This window comes from Mus caroli, chromosome 15, assembly GCF_900094665.2.
Source record: "Mus caroli chromosome 15, CAROLI_EIJ_v1.1, whole genome shotgun sequence".
Lineage (NCBI taxonomy): Eukaryota > Metazoa > Chordata > Mammalia > Rodentia > Muridae > Mus > Mus caroli.
The window spans coordinates 72,252,484-72,268,163 of NC_034584.1; the positions used below are offsets into that span (position 1 = coordinate 72,252,484).

Here is a 15,680-nt window from a genome sequence, read left to right on the forward strand (position 1 = left end):
GATGGGGGTGAGGATGGAGGTGAAGATGGGGGTGAGGATGGAGGTGAGGATGGAGGTGAGGATAGAGGTGAGGATGAAGGTAAGGATGGAGGTGAGGATGGGGTTGAAGTTGGTGGTGAGGATGGAGGTGAGGATGGAGGTAAATATGGAGGTGAAGATGGAGGTGAGGATGGAGGTGAAGATGGGGGTGAATATGGAGGTGAAGATGGAGGTGAGGATGGAGGTGAAGATGGGGTTGAAGTTAGGATGAGGATGGAGCTGAGGCTGAGGTGAGGGATGAGGCAAAGGCAGAGGCAAGGGTAGAGGAAAGGTAGTGTTGAGTGTTTTACAGGCAGACACCATGAGAGATCTGGGGAAGCCCAAGGATAGAAGTCCTCTGTTACAGTCCTGGAGGTCCTGGCAGGTTTGGGTGACCTGTGGGGTGTCCTGATTTTGAGCCAGATGTGTTGGTGACGCAGAACATTCATGCCACAGCACATGTGAGGGAACAGCTTGCAGAAGTTGGCCCTCTCCTGCCAGGCTGGTTGTGGAAGTGAAACTAGGGCTGTCAGGCTTGACAGCACACTTTGCCTCTTTATCCCCTGAGCCATTTCACAGCCTCCTCCCCCCACCCCCTGCCATTCTCTTTAGTTTCTTGACCACTAACAAGGCATCTAGGAACTGACACTCTTTGGGGGTTGGGGGGACAGATAATTCCTGGGAAAGGGCAGGCTATTTAGGGAAGGAAAGGCAATCAGGGTGTTTAGCAGTACCCTGGTCTTCCCACTAGGTGCCGCCAGTGCACTTGGTCATAGCAATCACATAGGTTTCTCCAGGTTTGCTTTGTTGGGGGTCAGACTTTCTCCACTGAGAGATGTGAAGGCTCATATGTAGTAATGTTACTTCCCTAACCAGCAGCAAGGATGACTGATTAAGAGTGTGTGTCCATGCCTGAGGCAGCTCGGTGGAGGAGCTCTCACCTAGTGTGCAAGGCCCTGGGTCCCACCCACCATACTGTGAGACAACAGAAGAACTAATGCATTTCTAGCTGGCCTTGTGTACCTCAGGAGGTTGCTTAACCCCGTGGTTTCCTTTCCTGTAAATGATGAAAACAGTTTCTTCATTGGTTCCCGTCAGGGACAAGGGAGAGGCGGATGTCCTCCAGGCCTTGACCCCAGAGAGTCTAGGTGCCTCGTTCCCACTGCATGTGAGGGGACTTGGAAGTCTTGAATGTGACCCTGAAGCTGGGCCCCCCCTGGGTGTTTCTTTGCTCCACACTGACAGGGAATGACTGTGCCAGGTCCCTGGGTCTGGTCATCTCTATCATAATATTGTCACCGTTGGACATTCTCTGGCCCTCACTGTGTCTGAAGGAGGCAGGGCTCCTGGTATCCTGAGGCTGGACAGGAGTGGGAGTGGCAGGTGTAGGGATATAACACTTTGAGCTTCTGCCTCCTTGTGCACTGGGTCTCAGAAGCCATGTCCACCCGAGCAGTGGCTGTTGTGACCACCACTGTCATAAGAGGAACTGTTGACCGCTTTACTGTCTTCTGGGAAGTTGTACTGTCTAGTGTGTCGTCACTGGCAGACCTCAGGCTGCAGGAAGGGCCTCTGTGGCGTAGGAAGAGGAAGGAGCCTCAGTCTGCGAGGCAGCAGGAAGAGGATGTGATTCCTGGAGCTGCGGAGATCAATCAGGCAGCAAACAGGACCTGTGCTCAATCCCAGAGCCCACACACTAAAAAGTCAGCCATGGTGGCTTGTGCTTATCATCCAGCTCTGGGGGAGACAGAGACAGAGACAAGCCCTGGGACTTGCTGCCCAGTCGCAAACCAGCTACAAATTGGCCAAGTTCCAGTTTGCTTTCTGTCCCTGTGACAAACACCAAGGCCAGAGGCAACTTGGGGACAAGAGGGTTTACTTGGTTAAGTTATAACGTTTCAGGTCACAGTCCATCCCTGAGCGAAGTCAGGACAAGAAATAACCTGGAGGCAGAAACTGAAGCTGAGGCCATGGAGGGGTGCTGCTTACTGGCTTACTCTCCATGGCTTGCTCAGACTGCTTTCTTGTACAACCTGGGACCACCTACTCAGGGGTGCCCCCCTACAGTGGGCTGGGCCCCCCACATCAATCATTAATAATAATAGTAATACTCCAAGGACTCTCCCACAGACAAATCTAATGAAGACATTTTCTCAGCTGAGGTTCCCTCTTCCTAGACGATCTCTTTGTGTCAGCTTAACAGAAACCAGTCAGTATGGATGAGTCCCAGGTCAACGAAAGACCCTGTTTCAAATAGAAAAAAAATGTAGATAAAGACTGAAGAGTGACATCTGAAGTAATCCTCTAGACTACATATGTACACATACACAGGCACATGTATGTACACACATAAATGCACATACATGCTCACATGCACATCTGTATATGCATTCACACATGTAAGTGCATGTATGTATTTACACACATGCATATACATAAGTATACACATGCCCACACACATATAAATAGGCACGCACACACATGGATGCCGAAAAGAATGCATCTTCTGTCTCATGGCCATGGAGGTTTTAAGTGACCACATGAGCAACACAGAGACAGGATTGGGTCTCCCCAGTCCTGCACTTAGGTGAGAGGCCCAAGCCTCCGGGTGACACCCAAAACCTGCGGAGGGGCATGAAGGACTTTCCGGTCTCCCTGCAGCCCCCAATGTCTTCCTCTTGCCCTGATTTCCCCTTTACACATGTAGCTATTGGCCACAGAGGGCTGCATGCTCATGTGTCCCCTGACGTTCTGTGTCATCAGGAGTGCTGCATGAGGGAACAGTGCTTGTGTAACTCCTGGACCCATAGATTGGGCATAGTGGTGCTCGAGAATCTCTGCTGAAGGAAAGAATGGTTGAGGAAGAGAAGAAAGGAAGAAGGGAGATGGGAGAGAAGGGAGAGGAGAGACAGGTGAGGCAGGGAGCTTCCCAGATAAGTTCAGGGCTCTTATAAAACTAGAGTGCAGGTCTCTGGGTTAGGCAGCTTGGTGAATCTCCTCACTTGGCCTCTCTGTGTTAGTTGGCTCTGGTCACTATAATAGAACGCCCGAGGCATCTGGCTTATCAAGAAGAAAGGTTTGCTATGGCTCACTGTGCTGGAAGCTCCAATTCCTGCACTGAGGTCCTGCATCCTGACAGGAGCGTGTGAGAGTAAAATTCTTGCATTGTGGTTAGAAAGAAAAATAAATAAGTAAAATAGATTAATTAATTAAAAAAGAGGAAAGGAGCAGGTCCCCACTACTTGATTAAGGGAGCCCTCTCCCTAGCAAGAAAGGGCATTTCTATTAGTATCTGTTTCTCCAAGCTCCCACAACCACCCTGGGGACCAAGCCTTTGACACCTGATCTTTGGGGGACAATCTATGACAATCATTGTTGTAGAGAGTGTGGGGCTCTGAGACGTGATCCTGGGTCTCACTTCCCCCGTGAAACAGCCTCTTCTTTCGCTTCCAGGGCACATCCCAGGGAGCCACAGGCATCTTCCCAGGGTCCTTCGTGAAGATCCTTAAGGACTTTCCCGAGGACGAGGACACCACCAACTGGCTACGATGCTACTTCTATGAAGACACAGGCAAAACCATCAAGTTGGTGTCCTGCTGGGCCTCTTACTCCTCCCTGCCACCCCTACCATGCCACTGTCTCCCAGTCAACGCTTCTGTGTTGTCTCTCCCCTCCCCTGCAGCTGCTGCTGCGGCTCCCAGATAAACTGTAGTGCTTTAGCAAGAGCTTGTTTCTGGCACCACACATGTCCCCCCTCCACCCTGATGCTTGTCTCTTCTACTGTCCCCCTTAGGGACATTGCGGTGGAGGAGGACCTCAGCAGCACCCCCCTGTTCAAAGACCTGCTAGCGCTCATGAGGTGAGAGGTTGGGAAGGGAGGGAGCCTCTGGAGGGCACTGGGCTAGGAGGGGACCTGTGACAGCTCCAGTCTCTGCAGTACACGGTGCCTTAGAGAGGAGCCAAGAAGGCTGCAGAGAGCAAGGGCTCAGTGGAGGTCCCAGTGTGTGACTGTGCATCTGCTATCAGAACGTCTCTCTAGTGAAAAGCCTTGTACTTGGACGGACACACACACACACAAACACACAGAGCTGGGGAAATTCCAGGCCACTGCTGAATGGTTTACTCATAAAAAGTTTACTCCTAGCACTGCCCCATCTCTCACGATTCAAAACAGCGCAGTCTGTATGAGGACTATATTGCACTCCTCTCGTTAGCTGATGTGTGCTCAGATTCTGTCAGCACATGCACACACATGTGTAGGCACACTAACACACAAACACATTCACACACACAAAAAAACAAACACACGAACCAATACACACCCACAACGTATAGCAAACGAGCACAAACACACAGTGTACACACAAACATACACAAACACACAAAGATATAATACACAAACACATAATATATATAACATACAACACAAACACAAAACAAACACAAATACACGTAAATATCTAAAACACAGACATACACATAAAAGAAGCACACGCACACACACACACACACACACACACACACACACACTCACTCACAATGTCCCCCTGGCCATGTCTACCATTCTCAAGGCCTCCCGATGGCTTAGCCCCCATACCCTGGTTACCACTGTCAACAATATTGTAACTCTTCATTCACATATACTGTCTCGTTATCAAGAAGTGGGATTATGGGATGGAAGTGTATGCAAGAGGATTAGACTAGGATGGCGCATGGGGAGTTAGTTCAGATCTTGTTCCCTCCAGCCATGATGAAGCATGGCCCTCCTCCCAAAGTTGTCACTGGTTCCCACAGGCCTCCTGGGCAGCCTTGCTTTCTCTTAGGAAACTCCTAAACCTCCCACCCACTTATACGCCAGAAGCTTCAGGCTGTACCATTATTGGATTACCGAGTGCCCTCTTCCTTTGAGGACTCTGTTTCCCCATCTGCAGAACAGGAGTAAGGATGTTGGATGATGGGGCCCGGTACCACTCGGATCCACAGACTCAAAGGCCCTGGGAGAACCCAGGATCCATAGACTAATCCTGGTGTGTTGCCCTAGGCGTGAGTTCCAGAGAGAGGACATTGCCCTTAACTACCAGGATGCTGAGGGGGACTTGGTTAGGCTGCTGTCAGATGAGGATGTGGGACTCATGGTGAAGCAAGCCCGAGGCCTCCCTTCCCAGAAGCGCCTCTTTCCCTGGAAGCTGCATGTCACACAGAAGGACAACTACAGTGTCTACAACACTGTCCCCTGAGTCACAGGGACCCTGTGGCAAGGACAGGGCACTCAGCAAAGGGCCTTTACCTTCCAAGAACACGGAGACCTTCCGGGAGGCTGATGTGAGATGCAAACCTTCTGGCCCAGAGTGCCTACTGGACAGGATTCTATTAAGTTTTTGACACTTTACCTTTTGATTCAATAAACCATTCTTTCTCTAGGGGCCACAGTTGGGAAATGGGATTTTGTGTAGGGCCAGGGAGTTAAGTGTAATTGACTAAGACCTCTTACCTTTCTAAACGACGTTATGGGGAACATAGTGAACCCACATTTAAGAGAACATTAGAACCATCCGCTAAAAGTCTCTAAAAGTGCACAGCAGGGAGAAAAGAGTCACTGTCCATCTGCAGAGTTTGAGAACTATAGGGTCTATGGTATTACATCCATAGCTGCCCTGCCCCAGACCCATGGGGTACAAATCCCACCCCAGCCACTTTGCTTGGGTAGGTGCAGTCAAGAAGATGGAGTGCCCTCTCCCTGGGGCTCCTGGTCCCCTGTACAATGGGTAGCCTGCCCCAATCCCATGCCCTTTCTAGCCCCAGGCTGGCCCGTGGAGATGCAAGGCTGTGGTTGTGGTTGATAGCCTGAATCCCAGAGCTGCCATGACATAGCACCACAAAATGGAGACTAAAAGACAGAAAGAAACTGCCTTGTAGTTCTGGATGGCAGAAGTCCAAAACTAAGGAACCCTCTCCCCACAAAACTTGAGGGGAACCACCCTCACGACTCTCCAGCAACCCAGCCAGTCACCTGCGGCGTTCCTCGGCCTGTAGGAGCTTCATTCTGATTTCACAGGAGTTCCCTCTTGTGTGTCTCCCTTCTGTGTGCACCTGCCCCCTGTGTCCAATCGCCCTTTGTAAGTCAGGATACCTGTCAGACTGGATTAGAGCCCACAGCAATGGCCCTGTTCTTAACTTGATCACCCATCTCCCAGAACTGCCGCGTTCCGCGCTGCAAGTGGAGACTTCAACACGACATCTTTAACCTGGACATGTCCACTCAACCTGTAATAATCACTTCATTCATGCTGTTCCCACGAAAAGGGCAAGCACTCTGCTGTAGGCCAGAGGTGTGGGAAATGCAGCTTTAGTGAAGAGCAAGGTTTCCATGACAACAGGGAGACCCCGAGCCCATCAAAAGACAGTCCCCCTCTGGGATTTACCTGTAGAAAAGACTCCAGGAGAGGCAGGCTGACTTCACCGACATCACCCAACTCTGATGCAAAGGCTCTGGCCATGAAGAAAGATGGAACTTAAGGATGGGGAAATCACATTGGTTTTTCTCGAAGAGAAAGCTGGAAACATTACCAAAAATAAGGGACCCTGGAATAAGAGGCCAGTGGGCAAAGCACATGTCACACGAGTGGATCCTAATGCCCAGAACCCACAGAAAGCAGAGTCTTGGGCTCTGTAGCCTCAGCACTCATGAGGCAATATGAAAAGAGGAGGCCAGAGATAGCCAGAAACTCGTGGGCTAGCCTGGGCTAGCCTGGCACGCATTGAAGTGACAACTAGAGACCCTGTCTCGAATGATGTAGAAGGTGAGGACACCTAAGGTTGTCCGATGGCCTCCATACATAGCACCCTGGCATGCACACACACAAAAGATTTCAAATAACAGAAGCTGTAATGAGCGATAATGCTGAAGGGATTGTCAGCTCCGAGACACGGAAGGTCAGAAGCATAGCGGTGAGTCCAGGGAGGCACGGCCAAGATGGGCTCTCTAAAACTGGGCTGCCTCTGTGGCAGCATCCACTCAGGAGAGGTTAGGACAGAAAGTGCTTCCGACTTGAGATAATTCCCTAAACCACCCACAGCTCCCTGGTAGAACATATAGGGAGTCTAGCCAGCTCAAACATGGCGAGCATGGCTCTGGCAGGCCTTGCCTTTCTCCTCCATTCCCTTGGCTTTGCTAAAAACCATTGGGTTACACCCCTAAAGCTAGCCACCAGGCTCTACTTCCTTATTTGGCCATGTTCTCCAGCTGAGGCTGACTACCAAGGTCCAGCTATCAAAGTATTGAAGTCAATCAAACAAAAGTCCCCTTTGGCTCACCTAATTAACATGCCCAATTAAAATTAAATATCCCATCTTGACATGGGATTTCCCCTTGTACCTTTATAAATCGCCATTTTCCTATGCCCACATCTGTCTCTTCTCTTTTCAGAGGCAGTCCTCCTCCCCACCCCACCCCCACCCCCTCTGCATCCCACCATCCCTCACACCCCGGGACAAATACCCTTGCCACCTTTCTCTTGTTCCCTTCCCTCCCCCCTCATCCTCTGTCTCTTGTCTTTGTTCTTATTCCCTGCTCTGTCCCTCTGGAGCAAATAAATCTCTTTTGTGCTGAGAACTTGGTCTTAGGGGTCTTGAGCTTTTCTTAACAGAACTCACAGGCTGACTGATCCGTAGGGCTCATGGATGATGCTGACTGAGCCGAAAGCTACTCTGACTTGAAGGAGATTGGCAGGGAGGCAGGCTTACCAGTGAAATAGCATTGGTTTCCTGGGCTGGAAGCCTGCTGCACAGTACACACTCAAGGCTGCCTGCTCTCAGGGCAGGCTGGAGGAATGAACTTGGGACCAAACACAGGCAAACTTACCAACATTCTGAATGGGCAGTGTAGTCTCCCACCCCCAGGCCTTGTCCAAGCTGACAGATAAAGGTCTAACTGTTAGAGAGGCCTAAGCCCAACTGCTCACCAATAAACAGCATATGCAAACTAAGTCAACTCCAAGGAAAGGGACCAAAAAGACCAAGGAGGAAAAAAAATCACAGTAGGGATGTTAGAGACTGCACTTAGTAGGGAAAATGGACTTAGTTTATCCAAGCACTAAAAATGAACTAATGAATGACCAAACATGAACAATAATAATCTTTAAGGGGAAGAGGGAAAGTCAGGATGGACAGTTCCTATAATTTGTTATTTAAAATGTTCAGTATTCAGCAAAAAATCATGAGAAATTAGAAGAAAAACTGGTAATGAAAAGATCAGCTTAGGAACTTTGGGAAGGTGATGAGACACTCACCCCTCCCGAAGGGAGAGGCTGATTAGCATTTCTCAGACAACAGGGTGGAAGCCATCCACTTTCAGACAAGGGAAGTCCTTGTCACCTCATTCCCTAAAGACCAATCAGTTTAAAGGGTGCACTGTTCCGCCAATCATATTGTGCCTAGTTACTGATGCTCTATTCTGCCCCTGGAAACCATATAAAAACCCACTGACCAATGATGGGGGTCACTGCTTCTCATTTGGATCTGAGATGACTCCCAGTTCCCTGGAACAGTAAATTCCTCTTGCTTTTTGCATTGATCCCAGCTCCACGTTGTTCACTCAGGGGGGTCCCCGATAAGCTAAGGCTCCCCAGAGTCTTACAATAAGCCATTCCTAGAGGGGTGAAGGGAAGTAGGTCATAGAACTGCCTTTGAGGGAGGACTAGATGCTGGACTCAGCAAGCAAGGACCTCAAAGCAGATGGTTTAAGTAAGCTCAACCCATGCTCAAGGAATTAAAGAAGGTATAGGGGGCTGGTGAGATGGCTCAGCAGGTAAGAGCACTGACTGCTCTTCCAAAGGTCCTGAGTTCAAATCCCAGCAACCACATAGTGGCTCACAACCACCCCTAATGAGATCTGGCACCCACCCTCTTCTGGTGCATCTGAAGTCAGCTACAGTGTACTTATGTATAATAATAATTAAATCTTAAAAAAAGAGAAGGTATAGAAACAATGAGTGTTCCATAGTGACTCCTACTACTGAATGAGGGTGAGAACAAGAATTGTGCTGTGCTTTTATTTTATTTTTCCTTTTCTTGGATATTTTCTCTATTTACATTTCAAATGTTATCCCCTTTCCAGGTCTCCCCTTCGGAAACCCCCTATCCTATCCCCACACGCCCTGCCTCTATGAGGGTGCTCTCTCACCCACCCACCCACTCCCATCTTCCCAACCTGGAATTCCCCTACACTGGGGCATCAAACCCCCACAGGACCAAGGGCTACTCCTCCCACTGATGTTCAACAAGGCCATCCTCTGCTACATACGTGGCTGTAGCCATAAAATACTTGAAGGGAGAAACCTAACGGCTTGGTGCTAGATTTGAATGGGCTAAGAATAAGCATTCAGAGAGATGGAGCCAAAAACGACAGAGCCTTTATTCACACAGTAGCCATGGCCATACCAGCACAAGATCAAGCCAGCTAAGATCCCAGCAGAGATGGGGTGGGTGACTTCAAGACCCGCCCCTTACTGAGGAGCTGTGACGGAGAGGGAAAGTCTTCTCTGTGGTAGTGGTTACTGGTATGTTTTTCCTGTTCTAGTGGATGGCCACCGTGCACAAACGGGCAGCAATAACTGAACAAACTTAGTGTTCTGTCAAACTTCTTTTTACAAAGCAAATCTTATTTGATATAGTGCTCAACTCTAAAGAGTTGCATTTGGCAGCCACCAGTGGCTTCTGCTATTCACCCCTGTGTTAATGGGCTTCCTTGCAGCTTTAGGTCTATTTAAGGTAAAATGTCCAGATTGGAAGTGAGAGAGTGTTGGCTGATGATGGAGACACTGATAAGGTACTGATAGACTCACTAAGCTAGCCAGTGACAACTGTGTCACTACCCCTGGTGTCCAAGAACTAGCATTCCAATCATGTGACATCCAGGAGCAACCAAGAAAAGGTAACCTCTGCTATCTTTAAATAGAGGATCCAATTTTATAATCTGTTATTATTCAATTAAATCTCCCCCCCTCTCCCTCCTTCCCTCTTTCCCTTCTCTGTGTCACTGACTCTGTCTCACTGTGTGTGTCTGTGTATCTGTCTCTCTCTCCTCTTTCCCTTCTCTCTCTGTCTCATTCTGTGTCTCTGTGTCTGTCTCTGTCTGTCTCTGTCTCTGTCTCTGTCTCTCTGTCTCTGTCTGTCTCTGTCTCTCTGTCTCTCTCTGTCTCTGTCTGTCTGTCTCTCTCTCTCTCTTCTCTCTCTCTGTGTCTGTGTGTGTGTGTGATTCTTCAGGTATCTTCCCCTTTTGGCTTGAGATAGGCTCTCTCCCTGGCCTAGAACTCCATCAAGTAGGGCCAGGCTAGCAGCCAGCAAGCTCCCAGGGCTCCATCAGTTCCCCCTTACCCCCACCCCTACCCCTACTCCCATTTCACCATGACTTGAGACTTCAAGCATGATCCACCATGTTTGGCTTCTGTGGGCATTTGGGACGTTAAACTTAGGTCATTGTGCTTCAGCAGCCAGTCTTTACAAACTGAGCTCCAGCATTGTGTTCTAACTCGGTAAGGATCTCCTCCAACCAGGGGCAGGCACACACTCAGTGGTGGCATTCTGGGCTGGGAAAAGCAATTGTAGAGTGTTATCTTGCCTGCTGCACCAGCCCCTTCCTGGACTTATGTGAAAAGTACGGTTCCATTTTTATTTCTCCCTAGGGTGCGTGGGCTGTGTAGCCTCTGTACAGGGAATTTCAGAGGAAGGGTGAATGATTTTTTTCCAACATATAAACATGTTACAATCACAAAGCCCAAGATTCCACAATTCCCTCAGGGTCATTCGCACAATGGCAGGGTTTTGGGGGGCAGGAAGCGGGGTCGCTAATAAACCACAATTGACTGCTTGACCCAGATTAAACTTGTAAAGATGTTTGTAGACAAACGTGCCCACTGAGGTATGGACAATGTCTTGTGACTAACAAGAAGATGACATCAAACGTCATCCTTACAGAGAACAGTGATAAGTCCAAGAGTGTGGGTGAGCCTGCCAGCCAGCAGAGCTGATGCAGAAAGTCAGGTTGCCTGTGACTCATCTGTGGGTCCTTCTCTGCGTGATGGGGAAGTGGCTGGTAGGGACAGATAAGAGCAGGGGGTGAAATGATAGGGACACAGGCGTGATAATGCCACATGTTTGTATTTGTTAGTTACTGACCTTGAACCAAAGGTTGACCAGGGGATCATGGGAAATACTCTTATTTTAAAATGGCCTCTTTTAATTTGTTATCCTGTGGTGTCTAATAAGGGGCATTGTCCTATCATTAGATGATGCCATTTAAACTCTTTATAAATGCATACATGTACATATAGATATAGATATACATATACATATAGACATACATATACATGTACAGATACAGATGCAGATGCAGTACAGATACAAATACATATATATTAGAAAGTTTCCATAGTAGGTTTCCATTTTTTTGAAGACATCTTTAGTATTATTCATCCCTCTCTATATTCCCTCCTCTACCCTGCCCTACCATCGTCCTCCAGTAAAGTTCACCTCCTGCCCCACTATTCCTATTTAACCTTTTGCACTACTTCATCCTGCCTCCCTCTTGAAATCTTCCCTTACTGATTTCCTGACCTTCATGCCTATTCCCAATGGAACACACATATCTGAAGATTCCAGGTTAACACCCTCAAGTGAGAGAAAATAAGTGTCAGCTGTCTTTCTGTGTCACCTCAGCTGTCTTTCTGTGTCACCTCACTCAGAATGATGGTCTTCAGCTCTTACATTTACCTTGAATTTTGTATTTCCTAACATTGAGTAATAGCCCAGGGCATAAATGTATGGCATTTTTATTATCTATTCTTCAGTTGACACATATATCGAGGGATGGGTATACTTCTTTGGCATCATTGCAAACGAGGTTTCATAGACTCTCCACCCCCCGCCCCCCCAACACTAGATGCCATTGTCAGTGCTTTAAGTACTCCAGAACTTGACAGGCAGGTCCAACTGCAGAAGGCACCACATACTTGAGTCATAGAACATGGGGAAATTAGCTTGTACTCATCCTGACTGGCTAGCATTCATAACACTGGAGAGTGCTATGTACTCTACTGATGGAGAAAAGAAATCACCAGTCCCACCTGTCTGTGAATCCTGTGTGTTTACACAATGGTTGCCTGGAAGGACACACCCACATACCCACTAGTGCAACAGTGGCCTGAATGTAATGGGACTGGCTGACCACTTTCTGAGTGGCTTTGAGGCCACACCATAAGTTAAAACTCATACTGGGATCTCCTCCTGGGACCAGGATCCTGTGGCTAGACGTACCATAGGCCCTAGGGGGAGACTCCACTGCTGTTACTCTGCTAAATGGACTCCTGTACTCTTCCATAGACCCATAAATTGGTGCATGATCAATCTTTACCAGAGAGGCTTCTTTTTGCAGTAGATGGTGACTAACATGGAGAGCCACAACTTATAGAGATGTGGACAGAGGCCACAGAATGATCAGTCCTAAATAAAACACACACACACACACACATACACAGGGATTATCACAGAAGACGGGATGTGTATAAGAAAAGGGTTTTGGAGGAACCACAGGGAAGTTGTACATATGAATTCATAGCATTTGAGATGGTATACAACACCTCTGCAGGCTCAGGCCACACACGATCCTAGCATGAAGGGTGGGGGAAGGCATGAAGTCCTACCCCTAGCTGAGAAACTATTGGCAATTGGTGGCCCTAGGAGAAGGAGGGCCAGCTTTCTTTATGGATGTGACCCCTGAGGGGTAGTCGACCCTTCAGTGACAGCCGCACATCGGAGAGCATATGGGCCAAACAAATTGTGTTTGAATTTGTTTTTTATTTGAAGAGGACACAGAGTTGGCTTGGTAGAAAAGGTAGGTAGGTCTGGGAGCAGAGAGACAGATGGTAAATATTTAAACGCACTGTGAGATACTCTCAAAGGACTAAAAAAGGGGAGGGGAGAAAAACAAAAGAGAAAAAAACAGATCTCTTAGGCAGGAATTTAATTATTTCTTCTTACTTCTCCTTCCATCTGTTTGTGTGTAAGTGTATGTGTGTGCATGTCTGTGTATGTGTCTGTATGTGTGTCTGTGTGTGTTTGTATGCATATATATGTATATATGTATATATATGTGTAGGTGTGTGTTTGCATGTATGTATATGTGTGTATCTGTGTGTGTCTGTGTCTGTGTGTGTCTGTGTCTGTGTTTGTATGCATATATATATGTGTGTGTGCATATGCATATATATGTATATATGTGTTTGTATATATGTGTGTGTATACATATATGTATATGTGTGTGCGTGATATATGTGCACATGCATGTACAGATGCATGTGCTCATATATTTGCTTTTGGATGCCAAGGAGGACATCAAGTGTCCTGCTTTATAACTTTTACTTAATGTCTTTCTCTCTCTCTCTCTCTCTCTCTCTCTCTCTCTCTCTCTCTCTCCCTCTCTCTGGATCTAGAGCTGTTCCAGTGGTCAAGCACAAGTGAGCCCTAGTAATACTAGTGTTTACACCCTGCAAGGCTCTTTGATGTGTGCTGTGGACTTGAACTGGGGTCCTTATAATTATGCCACAAGCACTCTTATCCTCTGAGCCATCTCGACAACCGCTTAGGTAGGGCCTTAAGATAATGTCCTGTGACCTTGAAGAGTCACAAGAAACTCACTATTTTTGTGTGTATTATGAGTGTACCTGCATGAGTTTATTGCACCATATATGTATGCATGTCTGCAGAGGACAGAAGAGGGGGTCACATCCCCGGTACTGGAATTGCATGTGATTATGAGCTGCGTGATACAGGATCCTGAGAACAAACTCTAGCTCCTCTGAAGAAACAGTGCTCCCAACTGTTGAGTCAGCTCTGCAGCCCAGCAACCATCATTCTTGGTGATAAAATGTTAGAATAATAACAGTTCCTTTGAAAGGAAGGAAGAGGCGTGCACGCGAGCACGCATGCACACACACACACACACACACACACACACACACACACACACACACACTGTCACTCAGGCATTCAACATTAGAGGCCCCAGCTAGTCTGGAAGGGCTTTAAAAAGAAATGTGCTCTTAAGGTTTGAGTGACTAAAGTGTGACTGTCGTTACTCACGCTTAACACAACTGTATATGCCAAGACCCAGTAGAACGTAGAGGCAAAGTATTTCATGACACCATAGAGATTTGCTGGGTGGGTGATTATATTGATGCTAAACAATGATTGCCCTTCCTACATGGCAGCAAAATAATCTAAAAAATAATCTTCAACGGTATGTCATCTGCAGCACAACAATATGTTTAAGAGACTTAGGGATAGTCTAACTAATGATGTTCAAAACACACACCACACAAACACACACACAAGCAACAGAAGAAGATAAGCATGCCACACACACCCACACACCATACACACACACACCCAGAAGATAAACACACACCACAAACCATACACATACCAGAAGAAGATAAGCACACACACATACCAGAAGAAGATAAGCACACACACACCAGAAGAGGATAATAAAGATGATATATCTTAGATGCCCAGCATTTGACAGTAGAGGCAGGGGGTCACTAACTCAATGCCATCCTCAGTCACGCAGTGAGTTGAGGCCTTTGGGGACTACATGACACTCTGTCTCAAAAAGGAAAACAACGATCAAGCAAAAACCAGAGAATTAAGAGAAGCTGAAATTAGAGGAAAGTAAGCCAGTGTCCATGAACAGGAAGCCAGTATTTATGACAGTTCCCCCAAATGATTCATAGATTGTGATGAAGTTTTGAAACTTCCTGCTCCGATTAGCTTTTGATAACTTGCCAGAACTAGAGTCACCTGGGAAAAGGTAACTCTACCGTTGAGGAACTGACTTCATAAGACACACAGATAGGCAAGTCTAGGTGGGAATTTTCTCCATCAATAATTGATGTGAAAGGACCCAGATCACTGTGGGTGGTCCTGGGCAGGTGTCCTGAGTATAAGAAAACAAACTAAGAAAACTGTGGGTAGAAAGCCAGGACGCAGCATTCTTCCATGGTCTCTGCTTTAGTTCCTGCCTCCAGGTTCCTACTGTGAGTTTCTGCCCTAACTTACACCAGGGGTGAAGTGTGACCTAAAAGTTGTAAAATGAAGTAAACCCTATTTTGTACTAAGATGGTTTGGGTCAGTGTTTTATTACATTACCAGAGAAGCAAATTAAAGCAGAAATTGGTATCAGGAGTGGGGTTGTGTTGTGACGGACCTACCCATGTGCTTTGTATGTCTTGGAACATCTTATGGGAGAAAAGTGGAAATTTTTGGAGCTTTGGGGGAAAGTCATTGTGTACACAGAGCTTAGTGAGCTGTTATGACTCTTTAGGAAAGTATTTCCTCCCAGACAGCACACAGAACCCATAGTTAAGTGGGTTTGCATTTCTTAAAGAGACTAGAACTTTTGAAGTATTTGGTTCTTTTTAGAGACTGCCGTATCCAGGGATCCATCCCATAATCAGCTTCTAAACGCTGACACCATTGCATACACTAGCAAGATTTTGCTTANAGGACCCAAATTTAGCTGTCTCTTGTGAGACGATGCCGGGGCCTAGCAAACACAGGAGTGGATGTTCACAGTCAGCTATTGGATGTATCACAGGGCTCCCAAT

The 15,680-nt window shown here is 47.4% G+C and overlaps 1 protein-coding gene across 1 annotated transcript in view; it reads left to right on the plus strand.

The window, feature by feature from the left end:
- Ncf4 (neutrophil cytosolic factor 4) overlaps positions 1 to 5,441 on the plus strand; it is a 17,313-nt gene extending 11,872 nt beyond the window's left edge. The window contains exons 9-11 of the mRNA XM_021183907.2: positions 3,472 to 3,602; positions 3,812 to 3,877; positions 5,060 to 5,441. Of these exons, the coding sequence (XP_021039566.1) occupies positions 3,472 to 3,602; positions 3,812 to 3,877; positions 5,060 to 5,255 (393 nt within the window). The 3' untranslated portion in view covers positions 5,256 to 5,441. The remainder of the gene's footprint in view (positions 1 to 3,471; positions 3,603 to 3,811; positions 3,878 to 5,059) is intronic.
- Positions 5,442 to 15,680: the final 10,239 nt, after the last annotated feature.